General features: G+C 44.8%; 1 protein-coding gene across 3 annotated transcripts; it reads right to left on the bottom strand.

Moving 5' to 3' along the window:
- ALDH8A1 (aldehyde dehydrogenase 8 family member A1) lies at positions 1 to 22,710 on the bottom strand. Of its 3 annotated transcripts, XM_077776057.1 has the most exons (7): positions 22,573 to 22,710; positions 18,507 to 18,654; positions 17,197 to 17,352; positions 15,495 to 15,644; positions 10,209 to 10,465; positions 6,360 to 6,521; positions 1 to 1,241 (listed from the first exon to the last, which is right to left on the bottom strand). In XM_077776057.1, exons 1-7 carry the CDS (start codon positions 22,708 to 22,710, stop codon positions 789 to 791), a joined length of 1,464 nt encoding a protein of 487 aa, XP_077632183.1. In that variant the 3' UTR covers positions 1 to 788. The 3 variants fall into 3 exon arrangements, with proteins under 3 accessions (XP_077632183.1, XP_077632185.1, XP_077632184.1); XM_077776059.1 differs by lacking the exon at positions 6,360 to 6,521; XM_077776058.1 differs by lacking the exon at positions 15,495 to 15,644.
- Between the last annotated feature and the right edge of the window lie 5,186 nt (positions 22,711 to 27,896).

Here is a 27,896-nt window from a genome sequence, read left to right as displayed (position 1 = left end):
CATTTATTCTTTCAGGATTAGTAGGTTGTAAGTCTCATGATACATACATGAAGAACTGTAATTGATTAGACTCCACAGTAGAAATGGATTGAAATATTTCCTCTTCTTGTTTCAAGCTTCCTCCCAAAGTAGTTGTTATGTTATTTTTCTTTGTCCTTGTATAGATGTATTTAGTGGGACCTCCCATATAGGTCTGCTCAGACAAATTCCATATTATGTTTATCATCGACGTTGGCATCATCAGTATCGATATTGGTGCCTGGACGGCTCATTGGCTGAGCATCTGACTTTTGATTTCAGCTCAAGTCATGACCCCAGGGCCATAGGATTAAGACCTGCACCAGGTTGTGTTAAACATGGAACCCGTTTAAGATTCTCTTTCTCTCTCTCTCTGGCCCTCTCCCCCACTTGTGCTCATTCTCTCTCTCTCTCAAATTAAAAAAAAGAAAAAAGCAAAAAAAAATGAGTGTCTTTAAATTCCCAAGAATCCAATCAAAACAATGAAAAAAAAAATACGGTGAAGATACAACATAGAAGGAACATGACAATTACTTGTCTCCATTTTTGTGCCTTCCTGTTCAGAAGTCTTCTTTTCTTTGACTCCACAGTGAAAAAAGACAGCATCTCTTCAACAGCAGGTAAAAATACTAACCACTGAGGATAAGGTGGAGAAAACTGACTAAGTCAAGATGAGGCTAGAACTTATGCTGGTGCATCTGCTCAGCACCCCTCAGGACTGGTTCCCTGCAGCCGAGCACTGACCCTGACAGCTTCTCCATTGGCCAAGGTCAGTGTTTAATGGTGATTGTTTTTATTTCAGTGAAAAATTCATAAGAGTCTTTGGCTCCCTCTCTACCTATCCCAGAACTCTTCATCCCGCCAAAAGGGAGGTTCAGCTCTCTGATGAGCCAGCAGTTGGTCCAGACCAAGCCTGACTGCAGCTTCTTAGCCACTCGGTGGACACGGCCCACGTTGCTTGACCACACTGTGGCTGCCAGCCCGTATTTAACGTTATTAGCTCTTTGAATCACTTCCTCCTCACTATCAAAGGGGACGACACATGTCACGGGACCAAATATCTCTTCCTTCATGCAGCAGGATTCATCCTTAATGTCTGTTATCACTGTGGGAAGCATAAAATATCCTGCTTGATTCCTGGCAGGGAGATTCAGTGTATCCACGCCCTCACCACACAGAATCCGGGCCCCTTCAGCACGGGCTTTCTTGATGTAACTTCTGACCTAAGTGGGTAAAAACCATGATTAGCAACACCTTACCATTTGGTGGTACACAAGCAGCTTTGCTACACAAAACAGCAGAAAATCCACTATTTCTGAATCATCTAGGTAATATGTATAAAGTCATTGCTAAGAACTCTAAAGTTTATTATCTTACTGCTCATCTGCTAAGCCTGAGGGCAAAATTGTTCTGACCATCATCTGGGCATTCAGCCCTCATATGTTAGAGGAGAGGAGTCATTTATTTAATGTCTAAGTGCCAGGCACATGGATAAGTGCTTTTCAGATTCTCACTTAATTCTTTCAAAACTCTATTAGCTATGTATTATTATCACCTATTTGTTGATGATAAAATTGAGCCTCAGAAAGGGTAGATGGGTCATGCAATTAATAAACAGGAAAGCCAGAATTCATACTCAGGTATATTCAGTAGTTAATTATACAAAATGCTAACTTTGAGGAGGGGCTATGTCCATTAAAGAATATGGGAAGTTGAATGGTGTATAAGATTTCATTAAAGGCCAGATGCCTTTCAATAGCTAGGCTTCCAGAACAAATAATTTCTAATTTCTAGTCTCAATACTGATTATATTCTGACAATCTATCTTGGTAATAAAGTATAGCTAACTATAATGGGAAATAGATTATGTAATAAGTAAACCCAGTGACTCGGAGACAATGACAGATGTTTATTAATAATGGTTGTAGAAATGACTCATTATAAAATGATTTGTATGTTTATATATGCAAATGTCATTGTGGTCACAACATTATCCTACGCCTGAATGGTATTCTAGGCATAGAGACAGTAGAGAAGCGATCCCCCAAATTAAAAGTGTAGAACAGCAATAAGCAATATATCGAAGGCTGGGGACATTGAAATCATACTTTAGATTCTTATTTATCACTTATCTATCTGAGCATTCTGCCCCTGTATTAGATCAGTACTACATTGTCGAACTATACTCAATGTAGTGCTATGTGTTTGCTCTGTAAAGCTAAAAAGGTAATGTTGTTTTATTATTCATTTCGCTCTAGTTTATGGAACACTTATTAAGCTATCAAGTCAAACACTTTCAAAAAAAGAACATTTGGAACAGCTTTCCATTCTAGACTGCTACATAGTTTCCCCAGCCTGAGCAGTGATCTCAATGATCTTCCTGAAAAGCCCTCGGCTAGTTTGCGGGTGGAGACGAAATGAGGTCTGGACTTCTCTTTCCCCTATTCTCTTGTTCCTCTTGAAACAACCCACCCAGATTAATAAAAACATGCCAAAGGCAGCATCCTGTGTGAACAGGAGAAGTTGAGGCAAAGATCTCCAGGGGCTCCTGCTGGTCACAGGACCAGAACTTTCTTCAGTGATTCAAACTCAGAGTGTCCTGGCTTTAGACTGTCTCCTCTACACAGGATTTCATAATTATCTCTTAGAGGCTCTTGGCTAATAAAATGTGAAGGCCAGAGTCAGTTTTCAAATTGTGAACTTTTCAAAATACTTTATGTATAACATGACTCACACTAAACCAAATTTATTTTCTGGAGAGAGTATCACTGGATGATAGACTATCTATACTAGACTCAGGAACTGAGATTTTCAGTAAAATCTGAAAAAAGAGAACAACCTTGTGACTGGTAATAAGCCATAAAATGTAATAAAATATTATTATAAAACTTTTTCGAGAGCAGAGCATAGTTAGTACTTTGTAGCTTTGCACATAAAATCAGAGCACAGAGGTCAGACAGGTGAGCTGGGGAGCCCAAGTGTTCAAATCCCACGGCTTCCACTTACTCGGGGAGAGATTTTAAATGTTCTGTGCCTCGGTTTCCCCTCTGAAAAATAGATTACCATTCCCAGATTAGATCTATGAAATGAAGTACATGAAATATTTAGCATGATGCCTGGTAAGCAGTAAGTCTGATGAATGCCAGCTGCTATGTTGGTGGAGAAGGAGATGGGGTAACACACGATCTGATGCTTACTAGCTAGGAGACTTCACGGATGCTCCCACTCTGCATGTCAGATGCTTTTAAGCTGACAAAAGAAAACAGCAAACTGCCAAAGTGGACCTTTGTTAGCCCTAAAGCCTGGCCCTATTGGGGACGCACCTGCAAACGTCCCCTGCCCTTCCTCCAGCCTCACTGTCAACACCCAAAAATTCCATCTCCAATTACCTGCATCTTTGGAGAGACTGGCATACAACCAAATTCTCCAGACAGTCAAGTGGAAAAGAATTCGAGGGGGTGAAAAGAAAAACAAAAGTAAAAACAAAAAGTAACCCCGTGCAATAGGCAGAGGGAGCCTTTTCTTCACTCCTCGAGGACAGTGGCCTGCAGTCACCTGTGCATCCCCTGGGTCTCTGGGAACCTGGCAAGTGACACGCCCACTCAGGAGCAGGCTGTGTATCTGTGAGTTCTGAGTCCTTTGCTGTTATAGAACAACCTCAACATATTCTAACTAGATTCTTCTGTCCCTGAATCGCCATCTATAGCGACAGCCACCTAGAAATAAGATGGACATAAAGACCCCAGACGTTGCAGGGCTAATTTGATTCAGAGAAGACATAGACAAGCTACAGAAGAGAAGTGGAATACAAAGATGGGAGCCAGCCCCTCCTTAGCACCCAGCACCNTCAGCTTTCCGGTGAGAAGCGAGGATAGATGCCCTCCCCACCCCCAATGGGACATGTCTGCCGCCTCCTCGATCCCAGAGGGTTTGGCATGCTGAACTGAAAAGAGGCCCACTGGAAAGGCCACATTCACACTTCCCTAGCTACTTCCATTAGCTCCCGATCAAGGGCAGAGATTACTCAAGGCCTTCTCACAAGCAATGATGCAAAAGCACCCATCAGGGGTCCACCTGGTAGAGACTCAGAGAGGGATACTGTGATTCCTTGCATCTGGGCACACTTGCTCTGTGTGGAGCAGCCTTGATGGCAGATGTCTGGGAACTGTCTGAGCCCCCGCAGGATTGCCCTGAGGCTTCGCATGGGGAGGACACGCAAGCCCACCTGAGGGGCGCTCTGTGCTAGGTAGGAGGGGTCTGATATGGAAGACCACAAACAAGAGAGACTCCATAGATAGCAGCAGGTTGATATGTGGTGGGGTAATGGGAATAACATCTTTAGTGTGCTTCCCTAGAAAAATCAAAATAAAATAACTTGGCCAACAATAAAAAGCTATTTAAAAAATTTTTTTAATGTTTACTTTTGAGATAGAGAGACAGCATGAGCAGAGAAGAGGCAGAGAAAGAGAGGGAGACACAGAATCCCAAGCAGGCTCCAGGCTCTGAGCTGTCAGCACAGTGCCCGATGCGGGGCTCGAACCCACGAACTGAGAGATCATGACCTGAGCCAAAGTTGGATGCTTAACTGAGCCCCCTCAGGCGCCCCTATTTTAAAATTTTTTAACTGTGTGTGCAAAATCTTTCTCCTTAAAAGCAGTAGGGCCATGGAGCTTTCTGAGGTGAGTGCAAAGTAATTACCTGTATTTTATTTTAATACAAAAAGTGGCTGAGAAATTATTTTCTCTAAGGATCGAGGAGAAAATCAAGAGAAGTCGACTGAAAAGTCTGCAGCTTGGTTAACGGTAACGGGCTAATGTTGGCTTCTTGGTGTGGACAGTTGCAGCGTGGTCATGTAGACGGTAACAAAAAAGGAAAGCTGTGTGAGTAGATATAGAAACTATCTGCCCTCACTTCGAGATTTTTCTATAAATCTTAAGTTATTCAAAAAATAGAAAGCTTATTTTTTCCTTAGTTATTGGACTGAGATAGAAAACATTTATGATGGTAAAAATATTCAGGAGTGTTAAAAACATCTGTTTGAAAGATAAATATGTGCTTATGTTTGAATGTGGTCAGGGAAAACTGGTAACTATACACTTCGCCATTTTCAGAGTTTCTCATGGAACTTCAGTAACTACGTGGAAACGATAGTAAGAAAATGAAATCTAATTGACATGTTAAATAAATACTTGTCCTTCTGGCATAATTTGGTTTCATAGAAGATGGCATGTCCGGGCAGCCATACTGGGCCTCAAACCTAGCCAGTGTTTCAAGTCTTAAAAAAAATTAGACATCCCATATGGTTTAGATTAGGATTCTTGGCCTTGGTCCACAGCTTCTGTGGCTACAATGTTAGAGACCATGGGCATCTCTCCCAATGTCCTGTGGAACCGTTTCATACCCTCTCCTCTCCTCACCCTACTTCCTTTTTCACTAGAGAAAATAGAAGAAGAGACGCTCAAGCTACTACACCTTCCACTATGAGCATCTCTGTTTCACAATATTGCAAAAAGTCAAAGTTAAAAAATGCAGTACATCAGCCACATCTGTGCAACGTCAAAGATTTCTAGAAACTCAAGTAAAGGCCCTGTCCCTCACAGGCTAACTGATGGGGGCGTATTTTCCTTGGTGGGTCTCAGTCACCACAGCTGAAAACGAAGTCCTCTAGCTCCAAAATTCTATGACTTCTTTTGGGACTCACATCAGGTAATAAATTAAAATAACATTAAAGACCTAAATTCCACAAACCACCCAAAGAGCATCGATGGCTTCTCCCACATGGAGCACCACTCACCTTACCAACTAAGGACCACCTAATTTTGGATCATGGATGCTGGCACTTCCAGAATTCCATCAGCTGTGGCCAGAGGCAGAATCCTTTCCCCTGGGAACTTTTATCTATGGAAACTCCTCCTTAGTCTACATCATTCTTATTAGTGACCCTTATGTTCTGAAATTCGTCTTCCTCATTCTTTTTTTAAAAATTTGTTNGCACACAGAGCCTGATGCAGGGGCTTGAACCCATGAACCATGAGATCATGACCTAAGCCAAAGCTGGATGCTTAACCGACTGAGCCACCCAGGCACCCCATTGTCTTCCTCACTCTTGATGCTGTCTCCATGCTGACTTCTCAGATTGATTCATCCTGTGTAGATGCTGCTTTAACCTGGACTACATTTGTGTTCATATCTAATATTTGTGGACTCTGTATCCAGAGACCATTTCTTATACAGATCAGGAATTTTAATAAGGTCATAATTAACAACATTTCAAAGCATGGATGTGTGCTGTGTCCTGCACTGAGCTTTTCCCCAAACTTCCATTGCACAGATGTACTTACTTTTTCCAAATGAGCTTTACTTATCAGAGCTCCCATGCTGGCCAATGGATCGGAGGGAATGCCAACTTTCCACATTCTGGTAGCTTCTACAAACTTCTTCAAAAATTCACTGTAGATGCTCCTCTGGACAAAGATTCTGCTGGTACAGAGGCAGATTTCACCCTGCCAAGAATGACATGTGAGGACAATGACAAGCCACACTCCTTCATGGACAGGTCACCTTGTACTTGTGAGCCCTTGCTACTTGCCAGGCACTGGTCTAGGCATGTGCTAAGCCAGACAGAGCCCCTCCATGGGGAGCACACAGTCTTGTGGGGAAGACAGGCACAAGTAAATGAGCTCAATCGGTAACATCATTTCAGATCATGACCAAAGCAATACAAGACAATCCAGCAGAGGCTAGGAATAGAAATTAATGGGAAAGTACTGCTCTTTTACTCCCTTTTAGTAGAGGGAGTCCTAAAAGGCCCTTGTGAAGAGAGGGTATTTGAATTCACACTCAACTGGTGTGAAGGAGCTGGCTGGGCTGGATGCGGAGGAAGGCGGTTCCAGCAGCAAGTGTAGAGGGGCTGCTGGCTAGAGGAGCGAGCTTGCAGTGGTGTGGTGTGCAACAAGGCAAGACGGCGAGTGTGAGCGGGGCTGAGCGGGAGTGCAGGCAGAAATGGGGTCCGGGGAGGGTAGGAAACAGGGCAGGAGGTGAGGAGCAAGGCGGTAGCGCGCACAGTCTCACAGGCTCACAAGGACCTTGCACCTGGTTCCCGGCATCATGAAAAGAACGCAGAAGCCTTTAAGCAGCAGGATGGTGGGATGAGGTTCACGCCATGAAAGGATCCGGCAGCTGTGTGGGGAGTAGAATGGAAGGGAATGCGAGCGGGATCGGAGTAGAATTAAGAGAGTGTTCCAGAAGTCCAGATAAGTGGACGTAGCTCAGGCCCAGTGGACATGAGAGAAGTGGTAGGCATCCACTGATGTCCCCAGACTCGCAAAGGGACACAGGGCCCCAAAAGTGCAAGGAAACTGGCATAGATGCTCTGCAGAATGGATGGGTTTCAGGGTATATCTTAATAATTGAGGAGCACCTGGGTGCCTCAGTCGGTTAAGCGTCCAACTTCAGCTCAGGTCATGATGTCTTGGTTCACGAATTCGAGCTCCATGTGGGGCTCTGTGCTGACAGCTCAGAGCCTGGAGTCTGCTTCAGATTCTATGTCTCCCTCTCTCTCTGTCCCTCCCCCATTCACACTCTGTCTCTCTCTCATAAATCAATCAATCAATCAATCAATCAATCAATCAATAAAACTGAAGCAATGAGACTGGTTGATGGATTATTGAGATGGAAGGAAAAGGATGGGTAAGAACAAGCGTGTCCCCCAGGTTNGACGTGGGGGTCGAACCCACAGACTGTGAGATCATGACCTGAGCCAAAGTCGGACACTTAACCGACTGAGCCACCCAGGCGCCACCCCCTCCCCCCCAGGTTTTTTATGGAGTCACAGAGAAGACTGTAGTGCTCTTCCCTGGGAAGGCGGGCCCAAGGCAGTAGAAAATCAACACTGCAGGGAAAGGAGAGAGAGGGAAATCCAAAGTTCTGCTTTGCACAGGTTAAGACTAAGGTGCCTAGGGGCGCCTAGGTGGCTCAGAAGGTTAAGCGTCCGTCTTCAGCTCAGGTCATGACCTCACGGTTTGTGGGTTTGAGCCCCGCATCGGGCTCTGTGCTGACAGCTAGCTCAGAGCCTGGAGCCTGCTTCACATTCTGTATCTCCCTCTCTCTCTGACCCTCCCCTGCTCAGGCTGCCTCTCTCTCTCTCTCAGAAACATATAAAACATTAAAAATTTTTTTAAAAAATACTAAGGTGCCTAATAGACACCCCAGTAGAGGTACTGAGCATTCTGGGCTGAGGTGCTAACAGGTGCCTGAATGAAAAGTCATCCTTACTATCGCTCGGATATAACATGCAATCATTTACAAACCCCATTCTAGACATAGCAAAGCATTACGTGTGTTTGACAAGGACACATGTACATTAACGACTATTTTCGTCACATTTACATTTGATCATCACAACAATCCTAACAATAGAATGTTCCTAATTACCTTGATAGCTATGCACAGATGCATTGTCCAAATTAAATACTCACTGTTTGGGAGCAATAAACTGTCTCTGCAAGCCAGAATCACGGTTAGAACCATCTGCATATCTGGCTTGGGAAATCTCCCACCACAAATGCCCCTGCCATGTGCAGAGGGAGGGTGTGGGAAAGAGATTTGAAGGGTTAACCAATCAGGGTTTTCCTGACTACTCAGTGCCAGGAAAGCATAGGTGATACCAGCATCTCTAGTGGTAGGACTTTAGAGGAAATGAGAAAAGGAAGATCTTAGTTATTGAGCACCCACTGTGTGGTGGATGCTTTCCTCATAATAATTCTGTGGTGTATTAGCTTTCCCAGTTTATAATTAGGAAATGAGTTTTGAATAAACACAAGCCCAAGGCCCCCAGGCACAGGAAGTTTCAACCTCAGTATGAGTGATGTTGAAGTCCACGTTCGTTTCTTCTGAGTCCCACAGTGTGTCTGAACGTGAGTGTGCCTCGCTCCAAAGGAGAGTGCACACTACGGAGATGTTTCAAAGGAGCCCGTTGTGTTCAGCTGAGGAGGAAGTGTCTACTACGTGGGACTCCTCTCTCAGCTAAGGAAAAATAAATCAGCGCCTCTATTTTGCCTAAAGTCTATTTGTTGTCTTGAATTACCAGTTGAGTTCATGTCCTCTTTCCCACTGACATTTAAAATACCCCCAAGCTGATGGTGGTGGGGGCGAGGGGAAGGGGGGTGATGGCCATGGAGGAAGGCATTTGTTGGGATGACCACAGGGAGTTATATGGAAACCAACTTGACAATAAACTATGAAAAGAAAAAAAAATTTTTAAATACCCCCCAAGAGGAAGGCTGTCTGAGCAATTTCACATTCTTGCACAAATCTGGTGGCCAAGAAGCTACAGTCCATCTGTGCACTCAGAGTGCATTTGCCATCATGCAGAGTCTACCTAACGCTTTCTCAACTATTTCTCAGTCCACAGTTTGTTCCCCTGCCCTGTTGTTGTCACTAAGCCACCCAAATGCTTGATTTCATTGTTCCTTCTGATTCTTGTATATTCTAATGATTAAAACAGCTGTATCATAAAATTGCAAGTCTATTCTCTAACATGTAAAATTTAAGTCTGTTCATCCAGAAAAACCCTATAGATACAGATCTATATGTATATAGAGGTATAGAGAGAGATACATGATCAAACCACTCTCTCTAAGAATTACAACCATTTACAGAATTTCAGGAGATGCAAACCTGCCACGACTCCATGACATCCATGACTCCAACACAAGAAACGTGCTCCAGGCTGGCTCAGGCATTTATCTCTAAGGGTGTGCTGCATTTAGGATGCTTTGGGGGGAGCAAAGGTTCACTGCAGATAGGACATCGAGACAGCAAGAAAAGAATGGGGTGACTCTATGAATCAAAGGATGGAAAAGCTTGGAGAAGCAAAAAATCAATCATTTTGCCCATGGCTGGTACCTGACAAAAGTGGTGTGACTCAGGAAGAGGAGCTTGCTGAACAGAAGCTGTGATTCTACAAGAGCACAGATGGACATTGAGATAAAACAGACAGTCAGTAGAATAACACAATGTAACAATCTCCTTTTGCTGAAATAGCACCAGATTGACTTGCTCATTCCTGGCTTTGCCTTGTGATGAAACAGATACAGTCTGACAAGGTCACAGAGCTTAAAAATAAACAAACAAACAAAAACAACAAAACAAAACAATATAAAACCAACCAACCAACCTAGAGGACACACCTGGTTGGCAAAGCTGGACTTGACGGTTGTCGGAATGCACTCCTCCAGGTTGGCATCCTCAAAGATGATGGCGGGATTCTTGCCCCCCAGCTCCAGAGAGAGCTTCTTGCAGTGGGGAGCACTCAGCTGAGTGATCCGCTCGGCTGTGGGCTGGCTCCCCGTGAAGGAAATGAGGGGTACCTCTGGATGGGACACTAGGGCCTCACCTACCCTGGGCCCCGTCCCAAACACAATATTTACCACACCTGGTGGAACACCTGAATAGGAAACAGTAACAGTTGCAATGATTCTTCTCAGTGTGTTGAGAACTTGGGTAACACAGAGATTCTCCTTGAAAGTCCAGTAGCTTGAATGGGTGGGAGAAAATGTCTATGGCTGTCTCTAGTTTAATAACAAAGCTCCATGTGCTTTGCCTTAGAAAAATGAAGCATAGAACATTCTCTTCCTCTTTTTTGATGTTTATTTATTTATTTTGAGAGAGAGAGAGAGCCAGCCAGTATAGGGAGAGGCAGAGAGAGAGGAGAGAGAGAGAGAGTGAGAGAGAATCCCAAGCAGTCTCTGCACTGTCAGTACAGAACCCGATGCAGGGCTTGATCTCACAGACTGTGAAATCTTGACCTGAACTGAAATCAAGAACTGGACGCCTAACTGACTGAGCCACACAGGCACCCTGAATATGAGAACGTTCTAATTAATTCATTCCATAATATTGACTTGGCATCAGAGGCCGAGGACACAGAGATATCCTCAGGCAAGTCAAGCCCCCTATGGTAGAAAAGCCCTGCTCCTAGTTGGGCATCCAGAAGTCACAACTCAGTATGAAAATGTTAAGTAGATGCAAGAAGAGATTGACTATCTTGGCCCAGGGATGGAAGGGAGGCTCCTCCAGGAAGGTGGGTATTGAGTTAAAGTCCTGTGTCTCATAATATGGACATACCATTACACTCTTGGACTGACTTAAAGTACCAAGAACTCCCCAAAACAGGTACCCCAATCTTTCTATCATGAGACCCTACCTTCCTACATTTGCATGTATTTTTTTTATGTGTTTATGGCTTTAGTTGTTTATTACCTATCCAGCACTGGAAGGTACACTAAGGGCAGAAATGGTGTCTGTCATTCTCTGCACCATGGCCTGGTTTGCCATATAGATCAATACTATAAATGCTCACATTCATGCTGGGTCAGTCATTGCTGTAAGTGATTTACACCCTTCCAATCTCCCAACAACTGATGATGCAGGTAGGGTTAATATCCTCACCTCAGCCAAACTGAGGCAAAGTGGGGTTAAACAGCAACCACTGTGAGGCAAAACCCTGTGTAGAAGATTAATAAATAGTTAAGTGGATGAATGAACAAGTAACTAGTGTACATTATACAAATCAGAAATGGTTCTTGATTTTAGAAGACTTTAAGTGTCCAGAAAGAAAATCTGTGTGCAATTGTGTTGTGTCCAGGAAGCTCTTAGGGTTTGCTTGGAGGTGGCTGAATTTATTGTCTATATTTCTTCAGCCTTGAAGTGCAATAGATGCAGAAAACCTCCAACGTGTAAGGTTTTCGAACTACTTCCTTGCTCCTAGGATCTTTTTCTGTCCAGGCTGGCCATCCTCTCCTTAATAGAAACATGCTCTATTGGGTTAAAACCATGTCTTCAAGAATATGCTTTTAAAGCATAAATAATAAGTTCTCATTGATGATCCATTATCATCCAGAACACCCTCCCATAGAGCCAGAGCCTTAGCCTGATCACCTGAGGGGACAAACAAGGCCCCAATGAGGTGAGCCTCAGTGACAGGTGTGAAGAATCAAAGTGGTATCTGACAAAGTGTCACCTCTAATGGTCCCACCTTTACACTCATGTGCATACTTATTGAAACCTCGCTTGGCTCAGTCCTGGATCACAGGTCACTGCCTCAGAGGGCAGGCCCAGGGTCAGACACCATGTGTACGCAGCTGAGCCCTGTGTTGCAGCAAAGAAGAGGCTCAGAAGAGGGGACCCCCCACGGTTGGTTGATGAGAGAGAAACAAGGACAGGTTCCCCACCATTTGAAAGAAGGAGTCTTGAATCTCCATCAATTATTGGGCATGCGAATATTTGCCCAATATTTTCTTTTTTTTTCTTTTGAAATGTTTATTTATTTTGAGTGAGAGACAAGAGAGCATGAGCTGAGAAGGGACAGAGAGAGAGGGACACGGAATGCGAAGCAGGATCCAGGCTCTGAGCTGTCAACACAGAGTCCGATGCGGGGCTCAAACCCATGAACGCATGAAATCATGACCTGAACTGAATTCCGATGCTTAACCGACTGAGCTACCCAGGCATCCCTGCCCAATATTTTCTGATTGGAGTTTGGGGACAAGAGAAGGTAGACTGTTGTCCGGCTTTATGAATCCTGAAGGCAAAAATGGATCAAGTCACTCCTAATGTTTACAACAGAATTTTAATGAAGAGTGAAGAAAACTTAGAAACACCACATACTTATCACCCCAGGAAAATGAGCTTATTTCAACAGGCCAATTGTCTTCTATGCAGTGGCATTAACACTTTACATTTCCTTGAGCTCTGGCATTAAGATGTTTAGAGCTACCTACTGGCCATTATTTCTCGGTACCAATTTGCCATTTGATAGAGACAGTAATGTAATAAAATTTTTCTAGAGACATCTGCCCTCTATCTTTCAGATACTCTAGTTATCAAAGGAAGAAGGCACACAAGTTGGCAAATAATAGTTCAATAGGTGACAAGAAAGGGCACAAAGTCCCTCCCATGTGAGGATGTGGGAGAACAAAAATAGGAAGCACCAGAAATCCTCTTTTAGTAGACAGTCCAAGAATGAGGGCAAACATTTGGTGCCCCAATCTCAAGCCAATATTCTAGGACTTTCTTTCTTTTTTTTTTTTTAATGTTTTATTTATTTCTAGGAGAGAGAGAGAGACAGCGTGAGCAGGGGAGGGTCAGAGAGAGAGGGAGTCATAGACTGAAACAGGCTCCAGGCTCTGAGCTGGCAGTCAGCACAGAGCCCGACGCGGGGCTCGAACCCACGAACCGTGAGATCATGACCTAAGTGAAAGTCGGACGCTTAACCGACTAAGCCACCCAGGCGCCCCTAATATTCTAGGACTTTCAAAGAGTTACTCGGTGTATACTTTTTGAAATGATTTCACTTCACAGGAAGGTTATCTGTCAAGTCAGTTTGAAGGCCCAGGACTAGAGGACTGGCTCTTTAAATATCAAGGACGCACCAGCAGGTCATTTCAGCCCTCTTTTTCTTACACCATTAAAAGTGTCTCTTACACAGTGTCAGTCTCAGTGGAGAAACTGAGGGCTTAAGATAGGTGCAATATGAGGGGAGCATGCCTGGGTGGCTCAGTCGGTTAGCATCCAACTCTTGATTTAGGCTCAAGTCATGATTCCAGGGTCATGGGATCGAGCTCTGAGTTGGGCTCCATGCTGCACGTGGAGTCTGTTGAAGATTCTCTCTTTCTCTCCTTCTGCCCATTTCCCCAGCTTGTGCCTCCCCCCCCAAAATAATTTTTTTAATAGGTGATATTTGAGCCTTATGCTCTCAGTGTTGGCCAAAGGAGGAAAATTTAGCAAAACCAGCCCAGGCTAGGAAGGAGAGAAGAACCACCTTGGTATAATCAGCTTATTTGTTCACAAGGAATAAGATCAATGCTGTGCAAATATATGGATACATAAAACTCTCATGCACACCAGGTTGTGGGTATATAGAAGGGGAGAGTGCTGAGGGAAAGGAATCATCCTACATCAAGATGTGGTTGGCTTCAAGAGAGAATGGTTCCGGGAACACAGCTCTGTGGCCCATTCCCCCTCCACGAGTCCCCTCCCCAACATGGATCACAGCAGAGTCTAGGTCCCACTTCTGTCCACTCTGGTGAAAAGGCAGGGAAGAAATGCCTTGGACCTCTGCAGACACTAAGCACTTCGTTTTGCAAAGAATGCCATTGGAATGTGATCCCTCATGTAAGAAAGGAATAACATGTGGGATGTGAGAGAGGTAGCCATCTTCCTATCATATACCTTCCAGAAGCCTAGGACATCCGTAAATGTCATCCCAAAGACCGAGGCTGGAGGGCTTCATTCCTCTGCTCAATACAAGGGAAATGGGTAGCTGGATTCGGGTCATGAGGCCACAGTTCAACCTGCCATCTAAATCCTGGAGTCAAGAACTGGCTCAACTTTCTTAGAAGCCAATATGTATGTTTTTGCTTGGAACGATGAAATATCCAGAAGAGGGAGGGATGGGCTCTTTCTAACCACCTACTTTGCAGATATGGGGGAGCTATGAGGAGAGACTGACAGACTGAAAGACAGCCTGTTTTCTACCACCACCTCTCCCCACCCCATCATCCCAGCCCAGATTATGTAGGGAGACCTGAGCTGAGGGACTTAATAGCAAGGAGCTTTCCTATGGGTTACAAGCTGGGGCCCCCAATGGCTACCCTCCAAATGTTACCCCAGGATGTAAGCAGGAACATACCTTGAATGTGGCCATTACACTGTCACAAAAAGGGGACAAGGAGGGGGGACTGGGTGGCTCAGTTGGTTGAGTGTCAGATTTTAGCTCAGGTCACGATCTAACAGTTCATGAGTTCAAGACCCATGTCTGACTCTCTGCTGACAGCTCAGAGCCTGGAGCCTGCTTGGGATTCTGTGTCTTCCTCTCTCTCTATCCCTCCTGCACTTGTATTCTCTCTCTCTCTCTCTTTATCTCAAAAAGAAATAAACATTTTTTAAAAAAAGAGGACAAGGAACTATATTATATCAGCTTCCTCAAATGCTGGGAAAACTGAGGGATATATATTCAAATCTCTTGAAAATGGGCTATTTCGCGCAGTTACTCTATAACCGTACAGAAAAATCCTCCCTTTTTTCATCAAGGTTGACATATAGTCCAAAATAAGATTTAAACTGACATTGAAAACACTCTGGAGCTGGCTGCTGTCGGATGTGATTGGGCTCTTCCAGCCCACTGGGGCTCCAGGCTCCCAGACTGCACAAGTCATTGTACTGCCAGCCCACCCCCCTGCTGGCCGAAGGGTTTGATGGCAGCCACAGCAGCATGGACAGGGACAAAGAGAGGAAGCAGTGTGATGAAGGGGATTTCTCGGAAAAGGATCAGAGAGACAAAAAGCAAAGATGTCAATGGAATCGATTTTGCTCTGTGCGGATTTCTATCCAAAATAAGTGTCAAATGTCAGTGACGCGGAGGTGGCTGCAGCCCACAAAACTTGCAGCCCCAAAGCCGACCCACAGCTAATTACCTGCTGTCTCCAGGAGTTTGCACATCATCCAGGCAGTCACTGACGTCAGCTCGCTGGGCTTAGCTATCACAGTGTTGCCGGCAGCAATGGCCGGAGCCACCTTCCAGGTCAGCAAGTAGAGTGGCAAATTCCAGGGGCTGATCAGACCAGCTAGAAGAGACCAGAAGCACCCCCAGCGATGGCATGCCCCTCGAAGCAGACTGGTCCAACTGGCTTTATTAATGTGGAGCACCTCCCTCCTGCATAAAAGTTAAGCTGACTCTTCTAAAAATCCCAAATTTTGCTATTTGTAGCCAGCTTTGGGAAAAGAATTCTAAAATGTGTTATATGCAACCGTGCCTCTTAAAACTATACATCTATACAATTTACTCTTTTCTTGATGTCAGAACAATTGTATTTATGAACAACAGCAGTATAAGTTCTAGGAAAAAGAGGCTGTCACCTGTCACTAAACAGTTCCAACTGTGATAAGTTTTGAGATTTATAGACCAATGTTTACATTTTTTTTAAACTTTCCTTCATTGTCAAACTGTCTAGCTATTATTTCTTTTAAGCTTTTCCATCACTGTTTCTAATCTGTTGTGGATTAAGACATAAAATCTCTAGCTTTTTAGAATTATTTGTAAAATAAGAGCAAATCAGTAATGAGTCTGCCCTGTGGGGCCCTCCTATTAGTAAAGCTAATGAGTTTTGATGCATAGACTGTGAAATCCATTTTGGCTAGCTAGGGGATTTTTTAACAAAACATTCTCTCTCAGTTCTCACCTGTATCATGAGCAGATAGGATTGTGGAACAGGTAATAGAACCAGCATCTAGAATTTGTTTCCATGCGATGCTAAAACCATGAGTAGGCTTATAACCATAACACACACACACACACACACACACACATACAATCTACCTTATGAATAAGTAAATGGATTCATCTTATTTTATACTCTTCCCTCAAACCTGTGCTGTGAAAGTGAACATACAATTTATGTTATTATATTTCTCATTGGAAAATCTTTGTTTTAGGGGATAACAATATTTTTTCAGCATTATATATCACCATACTTCTTAGAGGAAGGTTTGAGCTTTTTCTAAATGCCTTCAAAATATGATTTCCAAAGGGTTCAAATAATCAAAGTGGTAAAATGTCCCATTTTCTTTCTTTTTAACTTATTTTCTTTTATCCTTTCATAAAGTATAGGAGGTTGGTGCGTTTTTTCCTCGGAGGAACAGTGACATCTAGTGGATATTTTGAGACATTGCTCATATTTATATGTCCTCTAAAAGAAAGCCGGAAGCAGCTAATTCAGTCAAAGCTCATATTTATCTGGGACTGTTCTAAGTGTCCTGCACTTACTAATTGATTTAATCTACATTAAAATATACAAATATAAAACTAAACCATTCTTCCAGTTTTTCAGATAAGAATTTTGAAGTATACAAATGTTATGAAACTGGCCTTGCACATACCCAAAATCCATTTCTTCTCAGTATTATTCTTTTCCTGGTAATTCCCCCAAGAACAATGTTTTTTAGAGTAAGTGGGGAATTTGACACAAAGAACCTCGAAATAGATTTTCGAGGCCAGTTAATTTTCGGCGCAAGTAGAAGAAATCAGCTCTTTCCTTTTTCTGGGTCTGTCCCCTTAGGTGAGTGCTACGGGCCTGCCCAGCACCCTCCCCCCGCGGGCTTCCCCTGAGCAGCACCTACCGACGCCCACGGGGGTGCGCACCGTGTAGTGCAGGCAGCCCATGTGGTCCATCTGCGTGCACTCCGATGTGTGGTGCAGGATGGAGGAGGCGAAGAACCGGAAGTTCTGCACAGACCGGGGAATGTCCATGGTTCTTGCCAACGTGATGGTTTTCCCTGGAGCAAGTCAACACAGAAGGCGCTGTCAGTGTGGTGGAGACGCCATCACACCTGCGTCCTAACTCACACTCATGGAGTCTTGGTGCCCTGCCCCGGCCCCGGCCCCCAGCCCTTGACTACGTGGGCGACTGACCATGGTTTCATAAAGCTGTGAAATAACTGGGTACGATGTTTAGGATGAGGCTGGAGGCTTAAACCGGAGTCCAGTAATCTTTGTTTGGGGGGTTGAACAATTTATAGCGATCATGACTTCGTCAGATGCTACCACTCTGCTCACATCAGCTCTTTGATTCAAAATCACCATGATTTGTGGAGGCTACAAAGTGGTTGGAGTGATGGCTGTTAGGACAGCTGTATCCACACATCACCAGGAGCCTAGCTCCTGGATTGAACAAAAAGAGATCCCGGACTGGTTCTTTATTATCTTCGGCAATTCTGGGGGACTCCCAAGGTCAGGAGCACCAGCGGGAAACATCTTCTTCTTAAGGGCTGAGACTCAGGCCTCTTCCTAACTTTAAACTGATGTACAGCACGCCTATCATTTTAAAAGATCTTGGGTTTTCCTAACAGACATCACTGCAAGGATCTGTGGACATTCACTCCATTATCCACACCTCTGGGAAGGGGTTAAAAATTAGGTCGTTGTGTTGAGAGCGGAATGCTGACATAGCAGATTCTTTCTAAACAGCTTGACTGTAACTGCCCCTCAATTACCTGCGCTTTGAGACGGTCTGCCTAGAATCTGTGGAGGGTTGCATGACCAGCCCTCCTCTTCCTCTCTCCTGGTATCGGCGCCCTTTGCCAAGCATCTCTGCCGTGCCTTCCACCAAATGCACAAGATGGATTTACTCCCCTGCCCCAGAACCTGGGCTCAGCTCTGACTTGCTTTGGCCATCGGAATGGGGCAGAAGTGGCCCAGATACAAGACCCCAGGTGGTTTTGCTTTCCACCTCTACCTCTGCCATGAAAGCATCGTGCAGGCTAGCCTGATGGGTGCAGGAAGGCTAATGGGAAGAACGTGCCCTGAGTCCCATCCAGTGTGGTTAAGCGTCAAGAGGTTACCTGCCCAACCAGGAGGGGCTGAATCGCCAGCATCTGAGTAAGTGTACTGCGCTTTCCATAAAGCACTGCTAACAGGCAGCTGCGCTCACCTTGGTCTCTGGATTCTGCCTGGGCCAGGTCCTCCAGGGATTTTTCCAGCAGATCGGCCAGCCGGTGCAGCACCTGTGAGCGCTCCTGGGCGCTGCGGGCCGACCAGCCGGGAAAGGCTGCTCTGGCCGCCTCCACTGCGGCTTCGATCTGTGAAGAGCAACAGGGAGAGCATTACCTTGAGGATGTTGCTTCTGGAAGAATCCAGAAACCACAGCTCCACACATGCCTAATTTTTTTTTTTTTGCCTCATTTCAAATATTCAACACTTGCTAGTGCTGAGTTACCTGCGAAGTGGTGTTTATGTGACTGGTGAATCATGGGCACCTCAAAAACAGAGAATGATCCATTTCGACCAAGGTATCCAGATGTGGCAATCAGATAATTAAAAAGAAGGTATTTAAGGGGCGCCTGGGTGGCTCAGTCGGTTAAGCGTCCGACTTCGGCTCAGGTCATGATCCTGCTGTTCATGAGTTCAAGCCCCACGTCAGGCTCTGTGCTGACAGCTCAGAGCCTGGAGCCTGCTTCAGATTCTGTCTCTCTCTCTCTCTCTCTGTCTCTCTGTCCCTCCCTGCCTGTGCTCTGTCTCTCTCTCTCAAAATTAAATAAATATTAAAAATAAAAGCTATTTAAATTTTAATAGATGCATGTTTTCATGTCAAAATACACTTTTTTTTTACTATCATAGAGGAAACTCATCTCGATGTGTAGAATCTCTAAGCTTTTAATCCAGCTCCAACACATCTGATAAAGTCTAAAATTTTGTTTGAAATCATATCTGCGGGCTGTTGTTTCCACTCAGAATGACTAATCATAATAGCCATTTACTAATTTTTATAAAATTTTTATAAATTATAATTTTTATACTTCCTTTCATAAAGGAATATGTTACACACACAAATTATTTCATCTAACTCTGTTTTAAACTTCTAAGCTATGGCCATCGCTATGCCCATTTTACAGATGAGGCAACTGAGGCACAGAGCGCTCAAGTAAGCTGGCAGAGGTCACACAGCTAATAAGTGGCGGCATTAGGACTCAAACCCAGATCTTTGTGGCCCCCGAGACCACAGCTGGCCCTCTATGGCATGGCCACAGTCCCTGCCCTTGCCTGGCTCTGCCCAGTGAAAGAGGCCTCTGTTGGAGAGGAGGATATCTGTGTTTGAACAGATAGTTTGCAGACCTGGTTTAGGTGCCAAATCTAAAAATATACATGGGAAGGTATGGGCAAGGCCAATTTGCGCAAAGTAAAATGGGTCTTCGGGTTGTCTGCTGCCTTTGTCCACTTCTAGCAAAGTCTAAGCAATGTCTCTTCCAGAGATAGCAAGCCGGGTAGCCTGTGTCTCACCCCTCTCCCCTCCCACACACATGACAAGACTTTGTAACCACTCACAGCTTTCTTCTACACGTGGGCTCAGACCCAGCCTCAGACTCCTTTTCCACAGACTTCAGGCAACCTCGGGTATCTTCCTCTTTGCACATGATCTGACAATTCTACGGCCTTCTCCCCCAAAACCTGATGTACACCCCTCCTTCGTTTTCTTTATGCAAACAGAGTCACTTTCAGCGGGGCTGAATAAAGGATAAAGTGATTCTCATTTTAATTATAAGTTTCTGGAAAAAATGGCATTTTCATTTCAAAAGCCGAGCCTCTAGTAAGGCCCGCGGACAGGATGAAGGAAGAACGCAGGCTTTCCACCAGACGCGGCCACCTGCTGTGGTCAGCACAAAACCTCATCTTCCGGGGTTGTCAATGTAAAGGCTAAGCTTTCTGCTATGCAGAAAACTCAAGTCCAGTCCTATTTTCTAAGCTGTCTGACGTCCATGTAATCTAGAATACATATTATTATAACAGGAGCATAAGCTAATACTAGGAAAGCGTTTACTACGTCCCGAACACTGAGGGCTTTACGTATACCAGTCTGTTTCATCCTCAGAACAACACTATAAGGTGGGTATTATTCTTATCCCCATTTCACAGGGAAGGTGACTGAGGAACAAGGAAGTTCAGCTCTGAGTCAAGACCATAGATACTAAGTGATGCAACTGGTCTTCGAAGCTAGGTGGTCTGACCCCAGTCTGTGCTGCTGACTGCAAAGCTATCATGTAATTGCCACAAGTGCGTGTGTGTGCGTGTGTGTGTGGCCACTGATCTAAGCAGCAGAGATGAGAATGTTAGCTCACTGTTGTCTGTGGAATCAGAATGATGATAAAGTCTTATTTGTAGGCCGTTACGACTCATGGGGGTGCGGGGCGTAATTCATGTTAAGGGGCTTGGTGAAGGCAGAGCACAGAGCAACCCCAATAAATGGGAACGGCTGTTGGCACCACCAGCAGCACTTTCTGTGAGTGACTTTATGTGAAACTGGGCATGTAGTTTGTATGTTGACCATACTTTTCAAGTCAGAAAAAGCTGGGGCTTATGGGATCAGAGAGAATATTTGCAGGGAAATCCTCTACTACCAGGTGCTTCCGTAGCGCATTCCGTCTTCTGAAAAAGCATGAGCCATTAGCTGCAGAAAATATTTCAACCGAATTTGTCTATTTGTCATTTTTAACTTCATTTTGGAAAACACTTCGAGACCAGGGGGACCAGAAAACACAAGGCTGGGTTTCCCACGTCTATCCCAGTTCGTTTGAAACAAACAAAATTGTGGGTTACAGTTTAACCAACAGATTAGCCAATATTTGCAAACTTCAATCCACAAGTCTAAAGGTTTTTTTTAATGTAAGACAGATTTAAAATATTATTAACAAAAAAGAAATAAATAAAATAGCTTAGTATAGATGAAGGCTTATTTATATATCTTTATTTATATATGAAGGTTACAATTGTATTTTAAATAATCTAGTTCTTTGTGCCTTAAAAAATAAAATCCATTAGGCATTAGATGAGATTATGTACATCAACCACATTGATCGCCCTAGACAATTGACATTCTCAATATAATAATTATAACTAATCAAATGTATTTCCACCATTTTACAAAATTTCTCAAGTAAAATTAATGTGACATCAATAAAAAAATTTTAATGTGTGTGCCATTAAGCACTCTGAGTAAGAAAACGGATGGTTTTAAATTTAAATTCAAAACTATATGGGAATTTGAGTTTGCATTTCATTATTCAAATGATCAGTTTTACTTTCCTAGATATTTTAAAGACATAAGAAATTATTAAAGGATAACCTAAAGTAAATCCATAGGATTTTACTTCTGTTTGTTTTGAGTGAAATAACGAGTTTTCTAGAAATCCATGAATACAGTGTCAAATTCAGGCAACACTTAGTAGACGAATGGAAACAGTAATACTGATCATTCTTAACAAGTAATACTTTTACTAGACACCTAATAAGGAATGTCTGAGAAATGGGGCTGTGTATTGAGCTGCCTAGGCTAATAACTTGCTACTGCACAGAGCTGGGCTCTGTTCCATGCATAGGTATCCCCCCTTTTTAAAGAATATTTTTAAAGTTTATTTATTTATTTATTGGGGGGGAAGGGCAGAGAAAGAGGGAGAGAGAGAATCCCAAACAGGCTCCGTGCTGTCAGCACAGAGCCCGATGTGGGGCTCGAACCCACGAACTGTGAGCTCAGCCTGACGTGAGGTTGGAGGCTTAACTGACTGAGCCACCCAGGCATCCCAGGTAGCCCCTTTTGAAAGTTCACATGACCCTAATTCACTTTTACATTAGCACCTGTTTTCACTAACCAAAAGAAATCCAAAGAGGATTTTCACTTTTATGAAAAGAGCCAGTACCATATTTACGTACTTCTTTCCCAAAAGCAAAGTGTCATGGCACAAACTTTCAGAATGTGGAGGATACTCTGCACTTTATGCCATTTCAAAAGGTGTCCTCAGAAGGCTCTCTTTTTGGATGGCAGGGAAAACCTACATCTTAGAAGTCCAATTACAAAGCAAACCTTCCCAGAATGAAAATTTTCCTTCTGCTAACGTTTACCAACAGGACACCTTTTCCCAACTCCCGTTGTTCCTAGAAAAGAAAATGACGTGTAATTCATCAGCACACGGGGTACATTTCAGTTTTCTCTAAGTGAATGCACTCACCTCTTCTTTTCCGCTGTTGGGCACCCTGCAGTATACTTCCCCCGTGGACGGATCATAAGAATCGATGTATGAGTCACAAGGTACAAACTTTCCATTAATGAAGTTTTCTAGTGTCAGAAGTGCCTTTGTCCCAGCCATGGTGGAGACGAGTGGTTAGGGAGTTTTCCCTACCCAGAAGTTTGCCTGTCCTCACCTCCTGACCCAATCTCATTGACCAATCAGGGAATGTGGGAGGTGTCCTGACACTCAGGAGGGGTCCAGTCTCCGAACTCTAAGTGAAGAGGGTTCTGGAATATTTCACAGACTTCCAGTACATTATGAGAAAGGGATACTAATATGGTAAAGGAACACTGCTTGTGTGTTCATGGCCCTTTGAAATGTCAGAAGGTATCTGTGTGTCTCCTTTCATTGCGTTCACACTATAAACTTTATTGCTCAAACACTGAGGGTCAGACCCTGAAGCAAGTCCTTGACATGAATTTATTCGTTTATTCCACACAGCAACCCTCTATAAAGTAAATGTCATTAAATCCCCTCTATTGTAGAAGAAACTGAGCAACGAAGTTAATTTGCCCAAAATCGCAGTTAGTAAAGAGTGAACATTAATCTGTTTTTCTCCTAATCATGTGTTTTTCCTCAACACATCGCTGCCCTCACCCCACGGAGGTGACTCAAGACAGACTCCCTCTTTCCATCTCTCATCTGTTTCTCTTTACCTTGGCTGCCTTCTCTCTGACCTGTCCCTCCGTCCCGAAGCCAGCAGCTCACCAGTCACATGTGCCATGGCAATATGACAAAAGTCAAGTGTATGCACGGTGTGTATGACACACAAGGGATTCACCTCTATGAGGTATGTAAGAATTTCTGTAAGTCGGTGAGGGAAATGAACAACCTGATTGAAAAAAATTAGCAAAGGCTATTAAAAAACAAAGCAATTCATAGCAGAGATGTGATAGGCGATCGACTACTGAACGTGTGAGAGGCGCTCTGACACATTGTTAATCAAAGGATGTGAATTACAAAGAGGTGCCCTGTCTCCCCAGTGAGACCCGGAAAACATTTTCAAAGATCTGTCCTATCCACATCCTCTATGTGAAGATGTGGACAAGCATGTGCTCTCCTGCTCCTAACGTGGGACAGCTCGCAGGACAAGGGGGAGCGGGGGTGGGAGGCAACCAGGCAGTGTCAACATTTTAAATGTGTCCACTTGGAGTCTGGGAAGCCCAGGAATCTCTCTCACAGAATTCTTGCTCTGGAGCAAGTAGGTAAGTCACAGGACATCTGTTTGTATGGTAATCGAAAAATTGTGAAAAACCATAGACATGTCTGCCAACTGATGAATATGATAATTCGTTGTGACACCCACAATAAGGGATATTATGTAGCCACTGAAAGGTGAAAAACAGAGGGGCGCCTGGGTAGGTCAGGCGGTTGAGCGTCTGACTTCAGCTCCGGTCATGATCTCAAGGTTTGGGAATCTGAGCCCTGCATCAGGCTCTGTGCTGACAGCTCAGAGTCTGGAGCCTGGAGCCTGTTTCAGATTCTGTGTCTCCCCCTCTCTCTGCCCCTCCCTGGCTCGCACTCAGTCTGTCTCTCTCAAAAAGAAATAAACACTTTAAAAAAATTGAAAGGTGAAAAAAAAAGAGAAGTAGCGAGTAATATATACCATACGATCATCTTTGATACTTCTTTGATTGAGGGGATCAAACGGCGGGGCAGGAGAGGAGTGAGGGTTTTTTCCTCATTTTACTTCATATAGTTTTAAATTTCTTGAATACTTTATGATGAACCTCTATCAATATGCCCCTTTTATAGTTAAATTTTCATGAAATGTGAGATATCAGTATCCTAAATTCATTGGTCATTTGGGAGGTTTCCTGGCTGTGTGCATCCTTAGATCCTTAGGACCTCCCTGCCTCCACCTTGTTGGCCTCTAATTAATCTCCAAAATGCTTGCTAATCAGTGATGCAAAGCAAGAGGCTCTCCTTTCCTTCCCTGCGCTGCTAAGGTTCAGGCCTCGCTGCAAATCTAAACCTGACCTTCGATGATGATGGTAGAGTGAACAAAGGACCCGCCCCTGGTCTTCTCTCATTTGCAGCTCAAAGCCTCTGCAGAAACTCAGGAGTTGCAATTCCTGTTAATTTAACTTAGCCGTTTTCTCCAGGTGCCTTCTCCCCACCCTGAAAGAAGCAGGGATGAAGTTTAAAGAGGAGCACTTTTCTTCTCTGCCTAAAATTCTTAACATTCCTTTCCCAGGTGTGGTGAGTCTCTGTTGGATACCTGGTTACATACGAATGGAAACACACATGCATGCACAAATGCAATACTAAGGGCCCCCAGCGTCTGTTTGGAAACCCAGAAACCAGGGTGGCTATTTCGAAGTCTAATGCAAGGAAATGGTTACACTGTGTGGGAAGGCCCCCCAGGGTGGGTATTTTGAAGTCTAATGCAGGGAAATGGTTACACTGTGTGGGAAGGCCCAGAGAGGGGCCGGTGGGCTGAGACACCCAGACAGTAGTTAACATCAAAGAGCAGCTGGGGAGTCTGAGCGCGCAGAAGAGGAGGAGAGGTGAATAGCAGCAGCTTCTGCAGGGCTGCGGCGGGGCCGCAGCGGGCTGGGCCGAGGGCGGGGCTGCGGCTGGAGAGATGCTGCCCGGTCCTGGGGATGCAAGGGGGTGCCTCTTCCCTCCCCTCCTCCCAGTGCGTCCCGTCGGCAGGAAGCCAGCTGGCAAGGGATCTGAGCAATAGGGTCGGGGCCGCGGAGGGAGCCTGGAGCAGAGAGCCTGGGGGAAATGCCCAGACAGACAGACAGACTTTTCTTAGCCTGTGGCCCTGGTTCTCCCACTCTCCTCTTCCAGGGTCTTCTTTGCGCCTTCTGAACCTCCTAGAAGCCCGCCCTTGTCCTAAGCACTTCAGGCTCAAAAGCATGCATCGCCCTCCCTTCCCCTCGCCCCCTGCACCGAGAGTGCTCTCCCCAAGCTATGGAGAAAAAAATCCCATCACGTGACAGAAACAACGGAGACCAATGTGGACGTATTAATCACTGTTTTGGTCTTTTTGTAGAGTTGATAATAATCCAAAAGATTCCAATTAGAGGGCTACCTGAGGGAGATCTTTTAAGCAAAAGGGACTTTCCAAGGACCCCGTGGGGGTGGAGTTCTCTGACACATAAGAGCAGAATGGAGTGAGAAACTGGCCCCCGTGTTTGTAACTTCCCCTCACAGAAATAGGCCCCGCTTCGGAGCAGGCTTGGGGGTAGTTAAGTTATAGCCGCATCTTGTGCTGCTTGTCATTCAAGCTTGACCTGGCTCACTTTGGCACAGTGCCGTGGCCCTTCACTTCCCTCTCCCTCTGGCCTGCCAGCCCCTTTCTGTCCACACTGCATGGATCCCCACGCGCAGGTCAGCCACAGACCTGACTCTGGAACCTGAGCTCAGATGAAGGGGGAGATGCTTGCGGATGACTCGGCATCCAGCTCCACTTTGACCTGAGTCCTAACCTGTCTTCAGGCCCTTCCCTTGAAACTCAGGACCAATCGTCTCTTGCCTGTTTCCCTGGGGTAGAGACTCTACTCCTTGGAGGTCCCACCTGCCTCACGGCACCCCTGCGTGTGACCTGCTCCCGAACTCTGTGGACTGATCCACCTGCTCTCCAGTGCCCGTCCCGCTGAGCCCAGGACCCTGGACTAGCATCCAAGTGTACTTCCATTAGCAGCAACCAGATCTGCGCGTGCACACACACACACACACACACGCACCCCAGCGGATGGATCTAGTGCAGAGCAGGCACGGTGAGAACAGAGGACTCAAGGCTTTATGTTCATCTGACAAAATCATAAACACGAGGTGTGGAGCATACTAATACTGTGAAGAGCCAATACTTCTAGAATAGTTCTGAGGACGATAGGGTATTTTCACCTCAGAGACAACAAATTATTCTTTATGGAATTATTCCCTGATTCTCTCGAGTGGCTTTGGAACTCCGGAAGGTGGCCTGAGTACCGGGAAGTACATGGTGTGTTTGTTATGTAAGCGTCTCCTATATCCCAGAAGCCATAGGGAAAGATATAGGTTACTTTCTAGTTCTCTCTCTCACCTTCATCTCTAGGGGAGATAGAGCACTAAACAAGTCACAACTAGTGGCGCGTGGGCACCCCGAAGGTGGCCACTATGCTTGGCAGAAACCCAGGGCAGGGAACGGAGAGCTCCGTCTGAGCTCAGTGAAGGGATCAGAGGATAGGACTTTGGAGGTAGATAAGGAAGGACGGAGAGGCAGTTACAAGCAGACAAGAAGTGGGTAATTCCAGGCAGAGGAAATACCTGTTCAGGACCCCACCATCCTTCTGTCTCCACAAGAACCTCGACCAGCAGACAATCTCCTCTCTGACCCCTCCTCCTTCTCCTCTCTCCTGGTTCCTCAGCTTTCAATGGGCTCAAGTCTCTCTACTATATCATATCATGTGACTAGTGCAGAAAAAATAGGAGCCTCATAAGGTGAAGATGTGTCTTCTCCAGCATGAGAACACTGCTCTGAGAATCACAAAATTCAACCCAGCTAATGGGGTACTGAATTGATATTACAAAGGCCACACACTACCTCATGCCCCTATATTCGAGGTATAATTTAATTGACTTGTTTTGCTTTACACTATTATTTCTACCTATTTAAGTGGTTTCCATGTAGGAAAAAGTTGCTTTTGAGAGCTAAAAGCTGGCTTGGCCATCATAGTTAGGCCATGGTGTTCTTCTCTCAAACATTAACAATTCCCAAATCTCTGACATCAGACAAGGTCACTCTGTGATCCTGAAGTGAGATCCTATAACCACAGCTGAGCGGCAAGCACTGTGCAAACCATAAAAATGACTAAACAGCGCCCTCTTGTGGCTAACTTGAGTGACTGCTGCTCCTTTACCTTGAGCCATTGCCCCTATCTCAAATGAGTACCCAGTTGCAGAATTACTTCCATTTTCTGACAGCACCAAATCCAGAAGAAATTCTTGCTCAAATGAGCCCCCCTCAAAATTACCTATGTGCGCCAAATTCTTTAACACACCCCTCCTTACCCCTTCTTACTGAGAAGCGCCTAGTCTCCATGGTGTATGGTCTCTCTCGCTGCAGCAGGCATCAGTTATTCTGACTAGCTGTGCCCTGGTGGTCTATGACTGATGGCATCAACAAATGATGGGCACCAACATACGCTTGCTGCAGATTGTTCTACTAGGACTTTCCTGCAGTTTTGAACTGTATCTATGATCTGTGCATTTTATATCCTGCCCCCTCCCCCCCAAGGACATCTTACCTTCACCTCTGAGCACCACTGCTG

Source organism: Crocuta crocuta, unplaced genomic scaffold, assembly GCF_008692635.1.
Source record: "Crocuta crocuta isolate KB4526 unplaced genomic scaffold, BGI_CrCroc_1.0 scaffold25, whole genome shotgun sequence".
NCBI classification, from domain to species: domain Eukaryota; kingdom Metazoa; phylum Chordata; class Mammalia; order Carnivora; family Hyaenidae; genus Crocuta; species Crocuta crocuta.
The sequence above is the reverse complement of the archived record's forward strand: the minus strand, read 5'-3'. Positions and strand labels throughout refer to the sequence as shown.